At 34.7% G+C, this 18,493-nt stretch overlaps 3 protein-coding genes across 5 annotated transcripts; 1 reads left to right on the top strand and 2 right to left on the bottom strand.

The window, feature by feature from the left end:
• Nucleotides 1-1,634: 1,634 nt before the first annotated feature.
• On the bottom strand, nt 1,635-9,120 carry LOC136217738 (poly [ADP-ribose] polymerase 2). Its single transcript, XM_066004385.1, has 20 exons — nt 9,003-9,120; nt 8,626-8,902; nt 8,378-8,475; nt 7,956-8,172; nt 7,689-7,792; nt 7,436-7,517; nt 7,053-7,288; nt 6,656-6,782; nt 6,440-6,495; nt 5,505-5,578; nt 5,337-5,383; nt 5,148-5,197; nt 4,817-4,879; nt 4,611-4,691; nt 4,298-4,408; nt 4,056-4,131; nt 3,803-3,945; nt 2,876-2,949; nt 2,039-2,144; nt 1,635-1,926 (listed from the first exon to the last, which is right to left on the bottom strand). The coding sequence occupies exons 1-20, from the start codon at nt 9,084-9,086 to the stop codon at nt 1,834-1,836; spliced, it is 2,199 nt and encodes a 732-aa protein (XP_065860457.1). The 5' UTR covers nt 9,087-9,120; the 3' UTR covers nt 1,635-1,833.
• A 922-nt stretch (nt 9,121-10,042) lies between these two features.
• Nucleotides 10,043-15,011, top strand: LOC136217735 (mediator of RNA polymerase II transcription subunit 28). 3 transcript variants are annotated; one of them, XM_066004382.1, is made up of 6 exons: nt 10,043-10,212; nt 11,618-11,642; nt 12,045-12,177; nt 12,832-13,052; nt 14,337-14,449; nt 14,531-15,011. In XM_066004382.1, the coding sequence occupies exons 4-6, from the start codon at nt 12,860-12,862 to the stop codon at nt 14,663-14,665; spliced, it is 441 nt and encodes a 146-aa protein (XP_065860454.1). In that variant the 5' UTR covers nt 10,043-10,212; nt 11,618-11,642; nt 12,045-12,177; nt 12,832-12,859; the 3' UTR covers nt 14,666-15,011. The 3 variants fall into 3 exon arrangements, with proteins under 3 accessions (XP_065860454.1, XP_065860456.1, XP_065860455.1); XM_066004384.1 differs by lacking the exon at nt 11,618-11,642; XM_066004383.1 differs by having other exon boundaries at nt 10,043-11,642; nt 12,852-13,052.
• Nucleotides 15,012-15,475: 464 nt separating this feature from the next.
• On the bottom strand, nt 15,476-17,915 carry LOC136217734 (U1 small nuclear ribonucleoprotein A). Its single transcript, XM_066004381.1, has 5 exons — nt 17,624-17,915; nt 17,360-17,532; nt 16,881-16,974; nt 16,471-16,559; nt 15,476-15,998 (listed from the first exon to the last, which is right to left on the bottom strand). The coding sequence occupies exons 1-5, from the start codon at nt 17,739-17,741 to the stop codon at nt 15,708-15,710; spliced, it is 765 nt and encodes a 254-aa protein (XP_065860453.1). The 5' UTR covers nt 17,742-17,915; the 3' UTR covers nt 15,476-15,707.
• Nucleotides 17,916-18,493: the final 578 nt, after the last annotated feature.

Genomic DNA, 18,493 nt, shown 5'->3' with positions numbered 1-18,493 from the left:
TGGTAAAAGGGTGGGGTAACAGTTTGATTTCTTATAGGAACAAGTTTGGTGGAAGAACAAAGCAAAGTGATAGTAGTAGTAGAGAGGAGATGAGAGGAGAATAATGTAAGAGTGCACGTAGGGTTTGCGTGTTGGCTCTAAGGTTTTTGAGTACATATATGGAGTGTGTTTTTGTGAGAGAACTGGGAGCCTCCCTAGGTAGATATGATTCCCTATCTTAGACTAGCCCTCCACCTTTTTCCTCCCCATAATTTATGGTCTTTTTTCCTTATCATTCTTCTTCATTTACTTGGGACCTAATTTCTAATTAATCAATACACTACTTTTGATCCATATGTTTACACCTTCTGCACCTACTCATGTTTAACTAAGATTTCAATTTCTTACACAAAAACATTATGACTGATACGACACAACGAGAGATACATACGGGAGGAGCTTGAACATTCGTTGATTGTCGAAAAACATACAAAAAAAAAACTCTATGAAAGTTGTGTACGGCATCCAACAAATATCAATTGAGCACCAATATAAATCACTGAAAGCACCCCAAGCATCCTCCGGTTAGTCAATCATGGATCCGTCTCTAGACACAATTGACACAGTTATTATTTTTCTTGCACAGAATTCACTAATAGGAAGTGTTTGTGTTTGTGTTTGTGGCACTCTCTAGTGATGCATGAGTACTCTGTATTTTTTGGGTGTTTTACTGAGAAAAAAAAAATTAAACTCAAGTCATATGTTTATATCATTTATATTATAAATGTACTGTAACAAAGTTTTGACACAATAATCTAAATTGATAACCTAGCTTTCCTACCCAAAAATTGAAGCAAGAATTTGTTAAAAGCAAGGGAAAGCAATAAAAAAAGGAAAAAGGAAAGTGATAAGGGTATAGAAGAAGAGGGAAGGGTACTAAAAAAGAGGGGGTTTAAAATGGATGGAATGGGTGTCACCCTAAAACCACCATTTTTGTCTTGTGGAAGAAGAACATAGATTCTGGCATGAGGTCATCATCAAATCTAGAGATATAAATGCTAGCGTGTGCACACTGCTCTTGTTTGTATTTCTCTAATGTTTGCAGTAAATGCTTTATTTGGTCACACACTCATATCTATTCACTGTGCTTTTGAAACTCACTCATGCTCTCAACAAGTTAAATTCCACCACACTTGATGCATCTTTGACTCTTGCCTCGGAAAAAAGCTTTCTACTTTGTGACGTCCATTAGAACACCCAATAGGACTCACTTGCTCAAATTACTTTCACTTTCTTTGGATTTAAACCTCTAAATCAACAACACCCATATGAATCAATTAAATATTATATAATGCTTTTTGAATTTGAGTTTTGGCTACTTTAACTTCAAGATTCAATGCGCCTAAGTTCAATCCTCATCCCTTGTTAGTTGCCAAGGACAACAAAACAAGTCCTCCATTCCACTGTATTTAATGCATTCATCTACTCTTTTACTATTTTTCATGATCATGAAATAAGTAAAAAAACATAATTTTATTAATATACGAGGTACAATAACACGATAAAATTGAAACGCGGGAGTCCTCTACATAATACATTAAAAGTTCCTCAAACAGATCAAAGGTAAATTATCATACAATGAAACAAAACACAGATGACAATACTTAATCCATCTTTGTTTATATACTTGATCCATATGTACAACATAAACTTGGTATACTGTTGTATTATTATAGCATACCATAATCTCATTAATGTACATAGTTGAAGCAAGGAAGTTAACTCTGCAACACTAAATCCATAATGGCAGGTTCAGAACTGAACCAAAAACATAACTATCATATACATTGATGTTTACTTATTGTATTTGAAATTTACTTGAACCACATAGCGCATCCTAATCTGATCCACATTGTAGACAATAAACTCGTTGTACAATAAAGAACCCTGCAGAGTATTCAGATCAGATAAATTATACATCAATCCCTAAAAATAATAATAAGACAATTAGAGAGGAAGCCATTTCAGTTATATAAGAGTGTAATTATAATCTGCAAACCTTGGGGCATTTTTGCGCTTTTGGTTTCCCAAGGGGAACAACGACGCCATCCCCCAATATCTTGGCACCGGAAGGATCTGGAGCAGTAGCGCCAACTCCTTTTGTGCTGCAGTAATTAGATTCAAATGCTTAACCTCGCATCAACTTCGAAAAAGTAATAATATAAAAATACATCATTCTATGTCATAATTTGTGTGAGAGAACTGCATATTGCAAAATGGAAAAGAACGGAACAAGCTGCATCTCACGAATGATCATATATTTCCCCAGTGCAACTTTCATAAACAGCAAAATGTTATTTTACTTTGTGCAGTAGTAACCACTCCTAGCAAAAAGCAATGGCCAACGGTTGTCACTAAAATCTGAACTGGAAGAGGTTTTAAGACCTTGTACTGACTCGTGTTTGGAAGGTGAGAAAGAGAAGAAAACAGGAGGAAACTGGAGAGAAGGGAGGTCAAAGGAAAAGAGGAAATTAAAGATTGAGATGATAAAAGAATGAGGATGAATGGTTATTAATTCATCAAGCTGCTCTTTACTACACAAGCTAGTGTACCGAAATTAAACTGACTTTCCAACGTTTCTCTAACAGAATAACTACCAAGATAACAACTTGGCCAGCTCAGTTTAAAGCCCTTGTAACCAACATAGCTCCAACTTCAGTTCAAATTTAACTCCAGATTCCAAACTGAGGTGTCTATACAGATATTCATATCTAAGAGAAGAATCAAAAACATAAATTCATTTCAAAAGAATCAAAACACTCATCTATCCAAATGGAGGGATGGAGATTTTATTTCATTAAAGTTTGCATACAGAAAAAGTAATAATGAAACAAACCTTAGCATTCCTTCAGGCAACATATCAGCATCGTAATTTGCATTTAATAGCTCAGCCATGTTGCCAAGTGCAACCTAAGAAGTAAATCGGCTCATTATTAGAAATATTCAGTGACGAGAATCAAACATGTTAGTCACAATATATATATATCAAAATTAGCCTAAACACCAGCAAATTTTTTTGTAAATCATGTCACTCCATATTTCAGACACCCAGCACATGGTTATAAATTTCCTCCAAAATTCTAAAGCTTGTGCAAATAAGCATAGATCAATGGTCTATGTTGCCCGGACACGGACACGCGACACGGTATCCGACACGGACACGGACACGGGAAACGTCATTTCTATAAAACACAGGACACGGATACGTGGGGGATACGTGTAAATAATAAAAATATTGGGGCACATTTATAAATATTAAAAATATATTTTTATATATGATTTTTTATAATATAACTAAATAAATACATATAAACGAAATTATAAAACTCTTAATGGAGAAGTTTGAGAGTTTTTTGCATTAATGGCTTTAAATTAGAATCGATAAGTTTTTGGCTTACCAGGGAATAAGAATCGATAAGTTTCTGTATTACCAGGGAATTAGAATCGATAAGTTTTTGGCTTACCAGGGAATAAGAAACTTTCTGATTCTTCAAATACCTGTGGAATAACAATCGATCGATCGGAGTTTATACAGCAGCGAAGCAAATCGGATTTTTTCTCCGGGACACGCGTATCCGTGAAGGATACGCGTGTCCAATTTTTCCAATTTACGGAAACGGCCCCGACACGGTGTCCCTGGCGTGTCCGGCCGTTTCCGTGTCGGAACCGTATCCGACACCGGATACGTTAGGGTTCAGGCGTGTCCGTGCTTCAGAGTCAATGGTTTGACGCAACTGTAAAAGCAGCTGTTTCCATACTGTACCTCACACAAAAGTAGTACACCAGCTGAAGTAGCACTGCTTGCATAACAATAATTTGCACTTTTGGAGAACATATCAGCAAAGTAAACCCCCTTCCCAAACATGTACCCTGTTACAGGTGCTTCTGGGGGAGCAATCCGCAAGCCTAGTAGTTTGTCATTGCAGAAGTTGTAATTTTCAATTATTGATGGAGAATTCACTGGAATGCACTTGGATATAGTATACATGTGGGAAAGAACAAGAGTAAGAAACAACCTTGGGATAAAATGCCAGCCCAATTTGAGAGACGAGAACCATGCCACAAAAGCATTCTGTTTTTCATAGTGGAGAACTGCACACAAGATCAATAAGGTAATTAAATTAAAAAATAGCTATAGATGTTTACGTGACTGAAAATGAATGCAAGTGAAAACTTTTCTTCTAATTGCTAAACTATCCCCAGATACAGCATGATCCACAAATAATACAATTTGTGACAATCGAGGATGCAATGTTACCTTTGTGAAGCGTTCGCCTTCATCCTTTCTTGAGACCTTGAAAATTTGAACGATATCAACAGTGTACTGTGAATGGGTCTTTGCATGTGTGTTCCGCATATACATTCCAACCTTACCATAAAGCATAGACAGCAAGTGTTGGTTAATATATCTATAGAAAAGCCAAAGTGCTTTTATAAATGGTCAGAGGTCGAGAATGACTTTGGTTCCCCAACTGCAATTCTCTGTCTCCCAGAATATATGAAACGACAAATAACTACTGGGGAAAAAAACCCTGCAATAAGCCTAAGTTGTATTTGTTTCAGAATATTACCATAGAGAATTCCTCAGAATCAACTTCAAGTGGTGTCAGTTCACAATGAAGGCGACTATAATGACAATATAATGGATCTTCCTACAATATTAAGAGAAATTAAAATAAAACAAAACCAAGAATAAGGTAAATTTCAGAAAATCTTAAGTAACAGCAAAACTTTGCATGCCAGACTGCCAATAACAAACAAGACCAAGACATATTACCTGTATCCCCTGTTCATCCTCTAACAACTTAGTTGCAACCTCAATCTCACCTAATGCTTCAACCTTCAATTAAATACAAGTAGCTCAGCATTCAGCAATAACTCATGTAAGTTTAGAAACCAACTCATTTCCATATAAATCTCACTGATAAGTATTTTAACCAAGAAAAAAAAAAATTGCAAAGGAGAAATTAATAAAACCTTTTAATATCAATTAGTTGATATTCTGTTGGGATACAAAAATATCTTAATAATCTACTGTTAAAAAAATGAAATAAATATTTTTCAGTTAAAAAAACCAGATAATTTGTAAGAAAAGAAAATTGAATTACCATCTCTAGTTTGTGTTTTAGCTTCTGAGGAGTGTCAATGACAAACTCTCCTGCCATAATCACACGTTTACATTACTTGAACAATATTTACAATATATATAGAGAGAGAGAAACTGCTAATCACCAGTTGCTGAAGATTTCTCATCCTTAAAAGAGACATACAAATAGAGAGAGAGAGAGAGGACTTACGCATTTTTTTAAACCCAAAGTCATGGGGAATAACAGTGTAGAATTCTCTGCAATCAAAAATTAAAGTTTCATATTTTCTTTCTAGACACATTCCAGAATCTCAAACTAAAAGTGAAGGGAGGAAAAATTACATATGCAACAATTTTCAATCTCACACTAAAATCTTACCCAGTCAATTCATCAAGTTGTTGTTTATTTGCAGTGCCGATTACATCAGCAATCCTCTTCAAGACACCATAGCCCTACTCAAATTTAGAAAATTGACTTAAAAGATGTAACAAGAACAGTGAGAAAATGAAGATATGATATTATGCACCATAAAACAGCGACCTATAGAAACACAGTAGTTAGCATTTAGTGCTTGGATTACTAATCAGATGCTAGTGTCATATCAGGGCTGTGATGGAATAAGTATATTGAAAAAGGAATGTACAGTGTACACTAATATCTGCATCACTAAAACCATTCCTTATGCAACTCATGTCGCTGCAGGGTACAGCAGAGAATAATTGATTGGGCAGCACATCCACTGTTCCATTCCAGAAGGGAAAATACCATTTGAAGTGCAAAAGGAACTCGAGCACCTTGTGACATCAAATTGCAAAGCAAGAACTGCAGCTAAGTGGCCATAACTCCTAACATTAAAGTACATCCAGCTACAGTTGCAAATGGGACCGGGTGGGGACAGCCTCCCCCATCCCTGTTCCCATCTAGATGGGGAATCCCCGTCCCCATTTATGAAATGGGAAAAAAATCGTCCCTGTCTCCATCCCCATGGGATCCCCATTCCCCATTACTCAAATTCTAAATAGCATTTTCTTTAGTGAAATTAAAATTTTACCGTGTGTAATACAAATAGGAAAATATAATCTATAAAACATTAATATAAGTAAAACATCAATCATAATTCATAATACATCAATCTATCAAACATAAAACAAATAAGAATTATCCAGATATAAAAATAAATATAAAAATCCATATAAATATTTATTTTAAGAATCTCTATGGAGAATTCCCGTGGGGATATGCTGGGGATGGGGGAAAAATTACATATGCAACAATAAATTGGTTTCTTTTAAACCAGAACCAATTAAACATACCTTCAATATTGTTGATTTGCTTAACTTCCCAAGCGGCAGCTTATTAGCATTATATCCTAAACAGACAATAGAGCGAAAATTACATGAATGATTTCCTCACATCAATATCTAGAAGAGAAGTAACAAAAAGAACAAAATTGAAGTGAATAATTACAAAATCAAACACATATTCAATGGTTCAAATAAACAATTGATAAACAACGATGGATTACTGACCTATTTCCATCATTTGCTGCTTCATCATGCTCACATTGCATATAAGAGAAATAAATTCCGCAACACGTGGCTCAAGTTTTGTTTCTCGAGGTTGAATTGCAAAACCAGAATCCGACTTCTCTTTGACCTGACTACAGCAATTTTATGAGACGGGTTGGACTCAAAACATTAAGAACCCACTGTTTCAACAGTCACTTTAAATCGTATCCACCCTCTTTATCAACACACAGAACAACCAAAACAGGTAAAATTCAGAAATCCAAAAGCAACATAGCACTTCCTTTAATTACCATCTCTCCATCCATGAAATATTCATTTTCATAAAAGAAAACAATATAATACACAAATAGCCAAGACATGGAAAAAAAAAAAAAAAAAAAGATACAAACCAACTCACATCTGTTTCTTTCTTTACTTCATCATAGTCCATTTCCAACCAGGTATAGCACTTAGGGTAACATTTGAACTCCTTTCTGTTGGACCAGCTGTTCTTTGTCTTAGCATAGAATTTCTCTTCAAACTCATAAGTTGCAGTGTCTTGAGAAGTATAGGGACCAAATAATTTATCTTGTCCTTTTACCCCAACCCTTCCCCATCTATTGTAGACAATGAATCTACCACCATCATCAGATTCTGGGAAAAAAAACACTTCTAATGTGAACATGCAATCATTTTAGGTATTGATTTCCGAGCAATTTAAAGGAAATTTTTACAATCAATCTTCAGTATCATAGTTTTCTGTAGTTCGATAATCGTAAGAAACAGAACTTGAAAGCTCACCTAGAAGTTGAATGACATAGAACTTGTTGTTGTTATTCCCAATATCTGTCTGATTCAACATGGCATCGTACACATCATTACCCTGAAATAATTGGAATAAAAAAAGTAGGAAGAAGCTCAATTCAGAGCTATTAAAAAAACTAAAGAATCTAAGAAAGCTATTATCAGCAACAACTGATATTTTGTTACTTCCTCTCATAACATTACAATAGCTAACTACAAGCAAAAAGCCTACAAGAAATCTAAGACTTGCCAGTTTCAAAACATGATACTGCGACTTTATCTCCTCCGGTAGATATTGATCCAGCACAGCAGCTCCCTTCTTTGTGGCAGTGATAACTTTCTCCTCTTCTTTAACTGCCACCACATTAACAATCATACCAAAAATCATAAGTTCAATAAATAAGAGAAAATCAATGAAGCACATAATTAAATCCAATCAATTTTCTACTAAAATGCATATGCTTCAAGAAAGTAATAAAAAAACGGGAAGAGCATTAGCAAAAAAGGCGAAGTTTACCTTGAAGAGTATGGCCAGAATTGTCATTGTCCGGTAACTCATTGCAAAGCCTCACCAACAATTCCTTCTTAGTTCCGGCAGTGGAAACCCCTTGAAGCTTGGCTTGCTCTCGTAATTGCTTAATATTCATTTCATGGTACTTCTCAACGGCCTTGATTTTCTCTGCTCCATTTGATTCCTTGTCGTCATTCTCTGAGGCTGGTTCAAGTCTACGCACCTGCAAGTAAGTTTAACAACCAGGGTTTAGCAGATTGTTTGAAGTTAAAGAAAATATGATACATGTTGTCAGAGCACCCCCTTCCCCCACTTTTGCATCCTTTTAGCACTTTCTTCATTAACCACTTCTCCATCCATGAAAAAGAAAACAATACAATGCACAAATAGACATGACTTGCAAAAAAACGAGGTACAAACCAACTCACATCCGTTTCTTTCTTTACTGCATCATAGTCCGGTAGATATTGATCCAAAACAGCGGCTGCCTTCTTCGTGGCAGTGATAACTCCCTCCTCTTCTTTAACTGCCACCACATTAACAATCATAAGTTCAATAAATAAGAGAAAATCAAAGAAGCAAATAATTTAATTCAATCAATTTCCTATTAAAATGCATATGCTTCACAAAAACCGGGAAGAGCATTAGCAAAAAAAAGGCGAAGTAAAACAGTTACCTTGAAGAGTATGGCTAGAATCGTTGTTGTCCGGTAACTCATTGCAGAGCCTCTCCAACAACTCCTTAGTTCCGGCGGTGGAAACCCCTTGAAGCTTCGCTTGCTCTCGTAATTGCTTAATATTCATTTGACGGTACTTGTCAACGGCCTTGATTTTCTCTGCTTCATTAGAATCAATGTCTTCATTCTCCCTTCCTCTTTTTTTGTTACCTCCAGCATCATGTGCTTCCATTGATTCCTTGTCTTCATTCTCTGAAGCTGATTGGAGTCTTCGCACCTGCGAGTAAGTTTAAACAATCAGGGTTTAGCAGATTGTTTGAAGTTATAGAAAATGTGATAATAACTATGCGTTGTCAAAGCCTGAGGAAGAGGTCGACCAGAGAGAGTTTGGTTCCGGTGGTGTCGAGTCCACGTTTAGAGAGTTCGGCCCGAAGTTCGTCTACTCTCAGCTTGTTTGCCATTTTTACTGTGTTCACTCTTCAGTGAGAAAGGAAGCGCTTTTTTTTATTTCTAATAGCAATAAGAGGGTTTTTATGTGGGTGAGAAGACGGGAGCGTCGTGGAACGTCGTCGTATTAAAATATAGTTTTAAAAAGCTTTCACTGCACGATATTGGCGCGTTCGTCGTCGTATGGGTCCCTTAATCTATTCTTCAATATCGCAAATAAATTCAAGGCCAAATACTTCAACTTGATTGACCGCATGTTTTATTAACTTTCTAAATTAACATATCACGATTACTTAAAATAAATATATTTTTTCACACTAGTGATACTAATTTTTATTATGTGAAACAGTTTTAAATCTATTTTTAAAATGTTAAATGAGCAACACATCCTTAAAAAAATAAGCATTCTATAATTTCTACACTAAAAAATATAGAAAGAAAATGTTATTTATTTCGGGAACAAGCCAATTTATTTTTCCTTTGAATAATACTTTTAATTTAATTTCATTCATCCAATTGCTAATAATTTCTACTAAATTTTAAATTCATAGATGAAATTCCCCTGAAACAGTTTGAGTTTAGTGTATGTTACTTTAATATGGCTCTAGAACATAGGATGTTGGTAATAATTGGAAGATGCTAAAATTCCTAGGAGTTCTGTCCATGGTTTTAAAAACCGGACCGGACCGGCCGGTTGAACCGGGAACCGGTCAGGCATCCGGTCCGGTTATTGTATATAGGGGTCACAGTGACCCCCTGAGAACCGGGTGAAACCGGCGACCCGGGATCAACCCGGCGACCCGGTTTCACCCCGGTTTTTTGTCAAAAAATTTTTTAGACCTGTAAAACAGATAGGTGAGCTGCTGATTTAATATTTGGGGGTTATAATATATAAAACATTTAGGATTTGGAGGATCAATTAATGTTTTATCCAACTTATTCTTATTTGGCAGACAAAAGAACAAACTAAATCGATTTCATTAATCATCTCTTCCTCTTCGTTTTCTTTTCTTCACCTGTTCGACGAACCCTAAGCGGCGATTTTGGGGTTTTCATTTTCTTCAGCGTCTGCTTCCGTCGCCGCCGGCCGGCGATTTCTGGACCGACCACCACGGAGGCAGCCGCCGTACTCCTCTCCTGGTTTTTCCTTTCTCTTCTTCTCTGATATATTTCATTATCTTTCCGGTTTTGTGATTACTTGATTCTTTTTCCTGTTCATTAATTTGTTTCATTCTGTTAAATGCTTTGTTTTTTTGTTTGTGAAGGCTTAATATTTAGTCTGTTCATTAATTTGTTCTGTTAAATGCTTTGATTCTTTATGAAGGATTGATATTTGTTCTGTTCAATAATATTTGGTGTATGTTTAATTTATTAGAATTTTATTTTATATATAATATTTATATTATTTATGATGTCCGGTTCAACCAGTCCGGATCAACCGGTTGAACCCATTGACCCCTGACCCCTTTGTCCCACCGGTTTGATGTCCGGGCCGGTTTTTAAAACCATGGTTCTGTCTTCAATCTGTTCAATATATGAGTTCAGCATTCTAATATAACTTTACCCACTGTTTTCCATAAAAGGTTGTAGCTTAAGGTGCAATTCACTCTTTTTTTTTTTTTTTGAAACTAATCTTTATTAATGATCAGAATTGCAACAAAAGTTCAACATAGAAGGAGAAATAAAACTCTGTACAATATCATAGAAAGTAAGACTAGCATTAAGTATTTATTGAGGCTATATACACACCTATTTTTATCCATTAAAAATTTGATCTTGAGATGTAAGTAGAAAATGGAAAACAATAATTTAGACAACATTTAATTATTTTAATATTAAATTTTAATTGATAATTGTATAATACTCATTAATTTAATGGCATAACCGTTGATAATGAAAAAACAAATATATGGTTGTTGATGCTATTGAATCCTCTCGTATGGATCTGAATTTAGTTCAATCATTCATGACTACAGACTGTTATTGTCCTCATACTCTCATTTTAAAGTTTCTTTTATTCCTCGTTTAGCAAATGATGATGCCCATTTGATAGCAAGACAAGCCCGTTCCAATGCTAGTGATTTTGTTTATTTTGTAATGTCGTATTGGCTGATGAACACCATTGTTGAGGATGCAAATCCTATTAGTTAATAACACATTCGATTTGAGTCCAAAAGAACAAATATAAATTGATTATTGATGACATTGTTCAAAGAAATTGATTTTTTTTTATAAGAAGAAAAAAACCAATTAGTTTATTTATAAACTTAAAATGAAAGAGGATCTTCTATGTAATTTCCTCAAAGGTAATGCACCTTTTTTTCTAGTTTGGCCCTTAACCCAAACGGCTCCGTTTTGTGGAAGGGCCAAATTATATAAAAAAATAAAGGCAGGGACTGGGTTGGGGAAATCCCAATCCCTGCACTTTGCAAAATAAAAAAAGCTTCCCGTAAGCTTTTTTGCTCTTCTTTCTCCCAATTTCTTTTCTAACCCTTTACTTCCATTTTCTTCTCCTCTCCTCCTCCGGCCACCACCTCCTCTAAAGCCGCTTCCACCACTCCCACCACCAGGTAAGTCCTCTCTTCTTCTCTCTTTCTTTCATTTATGTTAATTATTTTAGATTTAAAATAATTTAGGTTTGTGTTGTTTAGGTTTTAGGTTAAATTAATTTGGGTTGCTTTAACTTTATAATAAGATTGATTGTGGGATGAATTGATTTAGGGTTTTTGTTTTGGGGTTTCAATTTAGGGTTTTTTATTTCAGAATTTAATTTAGGAGTTTTGATTTGGGGATTTAACTTTGGGATTTTAATTGAGATTCTTTAACTTGTTAATTTAGGGTTTTTTATTTAAGAATTTAATTTAGGTTCTTTAACTTGTTAATTACTTGCTTCAAAAAAAAAAAAAAAACTTGTTAATTACTTTTTGATTTGGGGATTCAATTTCTTTTTAACACTTTGTTTTTTTATTCAGGTAATCCATTTGAGCAAGAAAGTGATAAAAGAGTTCGTGTCGACGAAGACATTTTGCAACATTTTCAAAATTGGAAGTCTTGGAGACTAAATTTTCCATTTACCGGTAGCTCATCTGTTGTACAAAAAAATAGGTACACCCATGGGTAATATAGTATATATAACAAGTACTTCTTAGCATTTTTCAATAAAATTAAAATTTTATATACAGTAAAACCTCTATATAGGAATACGTTTGGGACCGGACAATTTGTATAACAATTGGGAGGTTATTCTTATATAGAGTTTGGTACCCAAAAAAAAAAAATCAACACTTAAAGTTTATAAATTTAATGTTTAGCATATCAAGTCTACGAGTTTTATTTCCAATACCTAAAGAATTGGAAGAGTTTTGAGTTTAGTTTCCAATACATAAAGAAAAGAGTTTTATGGGAAAATGGTAAGAATTTATAGTTAAAGTTGGAATTTGTGTGCCAACTCATATTTAATCTCAATAATTTTTAAATTTTTTAATAAATTTTGTTTAAATCCTTAATACATATATACATTATTTACATAATTATTCCTATATAGAGGTATAGTTTCTAAAGGTGGGACTTGGATTATGTATAACAATTAACATTTGGGAGGTTATTCTTATTTATAACCGGCCCAAGTTGGGACCGAAATTTTTTATAACAAATTGGAGGTTATTCTTATATAGAGTATTCCTATATAGAGGTTTTACTGTAGTTTGATTTTAATTTTTTATATATATAATATGATTTCTAATGTTGGGATAAAATTAGCCCCCTGTTCGGAAATCCAGGCTCCGCCATGGCTATGGATCAGCAGCAACAACAACGACAACTAGACACACCGCAGCTGCAATCACCCTCGCAGCAGACGCAGCAGCCAGCTAGGGAAGACATGATTGATTGTGTGATGGCCTTGGAGGCCGCTTTGCTTCCTTGCTTGCCTGCCAGAGAGCTACAAGCCATTGACCGTTCTCCCCACCCTTCTCATCAGAGTTAGTCAAGCATATCTTCTCTTTATTCTCTCTTCTCGCAAATTGTTCAGTCAATTCTTCGCCATTCTTATTGAATTATTATGTCGAACACTGTCAAGGAACACTTCAAAAACGAATTAATTTACATTAATCCCTGTATGAAAGCAAGCTTTTTCTATTGATTCCTCTGTAGAGATCGAAATGGGTATGAACTGCATGTTGAGTAAATGATTTTCCTATAACTTCTGTAGTAGAGGTCTTTTTCGTTTTTTTTTTTGTGTCCGAGTTAATGGAGATAAGTGTATACAAATGAAAAGAAACAATTAAATCTCACAACTTGTTGACTTGTAGAGCATGTAAAGCTTTGATTCATGTGGAGTGTAGTCTGATGTGAGACATCTACAACACTAATACATTCAGTCCAAAAGGTTATTAAATGATGTCTCAGAATTTAAATGGCGGCATAGCTTTTGTAATTGTAATTCGAGTGCATTGTGCAATTATATGTTTAAGCTTCTTATTTCAATTGAGGATATGTGGACACTCAGTTATAGAACTTAGAAGCCAGAGTTTGTGGGTATTTCTAACGGAGATACTATCTGAAAGATCTTGGATCATTAGAATCACTTCTGTGTTTGAGGAGTTCATATTGGAAATGATCATGTATCAAAAAGTCTGCTTCCTGGATATTATGTGCATATTTTAACTAGAGATGTAATGGTTATGTTACGAGCCAGAGTGAAATTATGTCTAGTTACCAAGAGACGTTTGCAACGGTTTTTCTCACTCTATAATAGAATGTAGACTTGGTTTTCATTCGTTTTTTGTCAATACAGCCCACTGTAGTGTTGGATAGTTGCATCAACCACATATGTGCAAATATAAACTAGGTGTTCCTAAAGTATAAGGAACTATTTGTCATCAATATAGTGTTAAGTAAAACATTGATTTCCTATTGCTTGTATCTGATCCTAACTCAAGCCAGTGAAAATTAGACTTATTTCTGACCTTTAGCAAATTCCATCTTTAATTCATTCTTATTCATTAATTTCAAGAAAACTATGATTCAAACAGCTGAAGAACAAGTGGGAGGGAGCAGATATTTCTTCAGTAATGAGAACTGTTTCCTGATGCAAGCCTAATCCTGTAAATTGAAATTAAGTTTTTCTACCTGTCTTTGGTGGCTAGATATTGAGGTTTTTTGGTTGGTGTGTGTGTGTGTATATACTCTTCGGTATTGTAGGTATGTTGCGGCGTCCTGATATAAAAACACCTGAAAAGGTTCTCATCTGTGATTTTTTTTAGTTGATGTGGAGAGGCATGCCAGAGATTTCATGGAGGCTGCTAAGAAGCTTCAACTCTATTTTATTGGTCTACAACGTGAAGATCAACCAACTGTAGCTGAAACATTGAGAAAGGTAAGTTTCTGTTGTTTGCAAATTGCAAAAGCTACGAGTCCAAAAGCCTGGCAATGTCATGTTGTGTTTACATTTTGACAGGAAATCGCTACGATGGAAGATGAACTGAAGTTAAAGGATGAGCTTATTAAAAAACAAGAGAGGCTAATCCGAGGATGGAGGATGGAGTTGAATGAGCAATTGGAAAAACACAAAACTGAATTAGAAAGGGTTTAATCAGCTGTTGAAATCCGAAAAACTGACTATGATGACAGATGATGGACAAGTAGACTTATGCCTGAGGAAATTGCCCTATAACTATACATGACATTAGGAGGATGTTAAGTGGCATTGTACATTTTGAAAATATCAATTATAGTTGCTCTGAAAATGGTGAAACTTGTTCTGCTGGTTGAAAACATTTATCTAAGTTGGTTGTGAGGCGGTCAGATGGTTGATGTGCTGCAAAGTTCTGAACTTCTAATATCCAGATGTTTGTAATGTATTAACTTATCAAGTGACATCGTTCTTGAAACAAATAATTGTTTGTGAAGTTGCTGAATGCTCGAGAATTTCTTTCATACTCATGGATTACATTCATTGTTTGCGAAGTTGCTGAATGCTCGAGAATTTCTTTCATACTTATGGATTACATTCAATTAAGAAAAAAGATATGTATATTATTAGAAGTTGCTGAATGCTCAAAAATTTCTTTCATACTCCTGAATCACATTCAATAATAAAAAGATTACATTAGAAATGATCGGTGTTAAGAAATAATGTTTGCAAATGGTATCATCTAATTGGTGTTAACTATTGTTTCAGGATTATTGTAAAATTTCTCTCGATAATAGAGGTTCATATGCCAATATAACCAATGTCATTCCTCCAAAATTAAACTTTTACTTTAAAAGCACACCCCAAAGACCTAAAACACCCGATCAGAGGAAGAAATAGTGCAAATATGTCTTTTGTAGATCCAATGGCTTGCCCAATTTTCCAAGAACAAGTTGTGAGATTATTTGTAAAAATTAGAGTCCAAGTTGATATATGGGAACGCTTTGCTTATCGAACTTGGTGTTTCATAAACTTGAAGAGGGGCAAATACACATTAATTTGACTAAGTATATAGAACAGAAGACAAGGACTCAACTATGATGATACACCAAAACTCCTAAGACCTCCTCTCAACCAACACAGCTACAATTATAAAACATTCTAGCTGCAAGTTACCCTGAATTCAGTTTCTCCTTCATAGCAAAAACCAGAAGCACCTTGCCTATTTCTTGGCATAAGTAATTAACATAGGATTTTGTGATATCTTTAAACCTTGAAGTCCCTGCATTGCGCCTGATGACTGCATCTCATCTCCGTACTCTACAAAGGCGATCCCGGGTTTCGCTTCCACCATTCTAACCTCCTTAAAACCAGAATACTGCTGGAAGAACATTTGCAGCATCATTGGAGTTGTCTCGGGGGGAAGATTTTGGATAAACAGGATGTTATTTGGTGGAGCTGGAGCCTCAGGAACCATAGATTTTGCGCCACCTGGATAAGGTATCTGTGATAGCTGCACCAATTTCAGCACAATGTAAGAATGACGATAATAACAAAAACTGTCCACAGGAGAATTATATCACCTTCATTAGATTTCAGGAAACAGAATCAACCGTTTTCATAAGCAAATAAATAACAATCTTTACAATTGTATTGATTTCAGATGTAATAATTTTCCCTGAATTTCTCTCGACAGCAATAGTTGGTAAATATTGGCAGATTTTCTGTTTAACGTTTAGTGCATTGACTAATTTCGTAAATTTGGAAAGATAGTCAAGGTGGTGAAAGCAAATGACTTCTACATACACATTTAAGTTTCTCAACAGCAAGGAAAATAAGTTTCAAGGAGACTTCAAAAAGAAAATTTATATAGTGATCTGCTCAGCAATGAACCAACTCTAATAATAATGATCAAAAGAAAATCAGTTAGCATTAGCAACAATCAATTTTAGATAAGATCTACATAAAGTAAAATTAATGCATACCGGAGGTGTTGATCCATAAGCACCAGCATAAGCAGGAGCCATACCCGTCCCCAATTGATTGGCATCATGCTGCTCTTTCTTCTTCTTACCTGCCATACGAAGTCTTGGATAAGCAGATATAAACAACGATGTATCTACTATACTAAGGATGACTAAAGATTCTTCAAAAAAAATAAAAAAAGATGACTAAAGAAGTAATATGCACAAAATTAAGTACATCAGGCACAAAAATTTAGCATAATTGCGAACATGATTAAAGAAGAAATTGCAAAATTGTCTATTCTATCATATGCCATTATATAAAAAAACAAAAGACAATTCCATAAAAAAAAAAAAAGATAATACAACTTATACTCCAAAAAAGCATACAATACGTATGTACATAAAGTCATCTAATAAAAACAATGTACCTTTCTCTTCATGTCTCTTCCGTTTTTCTCTTGGAACAAAAGTGCCATCAGCCTTTGCAACGACATCTGATTTAGTTTTTGCATATTGTATTCTCTACATTAAACACATACTGAGCTACATTAAACACATATTGTGGAACAAGAGAGACTTGAAATCTATAAGAACGTATTGATTACACATATACATTCAATATGGAACCTAACACAATTACATATACAATAAAAGTGTTAAAAGAAAGGCATATCCGAATAACAATCAATTTAAGTTCCAAAATGGTCTCAATGATCAGGAAAACACATCAATTTAAAAAAATAAAAGTGGTCTGCATATCAACAAATGTGATTACCATAGTTCTCGAAAACCTCATAAGAGAAGAGTTATAGTTTGGTGAAACCTTTCTAAAATAATATCTATTGGAATTGAGTAGGATGAGCGAACTGAAAATGATTATTCTAGTTAAAGACAAGCAAACGCATACCATGGGTTTGTCATAAAAGGGGAAAGATTGCATCTGCCTTATAGCATTTGAGGCTGATAGAACATCCTCGAAAACAACCCAAGCTTGCCCTTTATGCTTCAAAGTTTTAAAAGCCAGAATCTCCAATATCTTCCCGAATTGCGAGAACACAGCGTGCAACGATTTCTTCAACTCTAAACCAGCACCATAAATGAAACATTAACTTAACCACCCAATTAAAATTGATAATGACACGTATAAACTCAAAGGAATAGGCATTATTACCTTCGATTTTAATTTTCTCGTTGAGATTGTTGATGTAAATGGTCATGTTGGGAGAGGTTTCGTTGCCTGCACTGACATTATTCACATCTGGCGCATTCTTTTGCTCCAGTAACGCCATTGATTCCCAAGTCAAAGCGAAGCAACTGAGCAGCAAAAACGAAGAGTGAAGGATGATTCTTCAGCTGACAAAGTAGCCAACGGAAGAGGGATTAGCCCTGAGAGTGCAGAGGATTCCAGGGATTTAGATTGCAAAATAGCGAGCAGGTAAAGCCCTAATCGCACCCAGAGGAAAGTAGAGAAATTTCTGTATGAAGAACGGACTCGTGGGCCTAATATTTTGTGATCTTGCTTATTAATGGGCCGAGTAGATGCCTCGTATTTTTGGGCTTCATACTTCATTCATCCACTCCCCCAAAAATAGGTTTTTATTCCTTTGTTGTCAAACACATGGATGGTGGATCTTCTCCATATCATTAGAAAACAAACTTTCATTCATAAAATACAAGCAAAACAAGTAGATGATTGGAAAGGATTTAATGGGTCTTAACCTACATAGCGCAATTTTAACGAGTTTTAATTAAATTTCATCTTTCACAAAAGGTAAAAATGGCTGAAAACTCTATTAAAATCGGTTGAAACTTAGTGAAATTTTTCGTTTTAATGTTTCAAAATAGTTTCAATCGGTTTTATAAAAAGTGAAATTCAATTTGAACCGTTAAAATTAAAGTAAAAAGAAATAACTTTTTATTATTTTTTCAAAATAGTTTAACATGATTTTATTAATCTATTCTCACAAGAGATGAAACCGAGTTAATAAACTCAATTAAAGTTAAAATTTTGTGAAACTTTTATGTTAATGTTCGGTCAGTT

The sequence above is a fragment of the Euphorbia lathyris genome, chromosome 2, assembly GCF_963576675.1.
Source record: "Euphorbia lathyris chromosome 2, ddEupLath1.1, whole genome shotgun sequence".
NCBI classification, from domain to species: Eukaryota; Viridiplantae; Streptophyta; class Magnoliopsida; order Malpighiales; family Euphorbiaceae; genus Euphorbia; species Euphorbia lathyris.
Note: the sequence above shows the minus strand (reverse complement) of the source record. Positions and strands in the feature narration are given on the sequence as shown.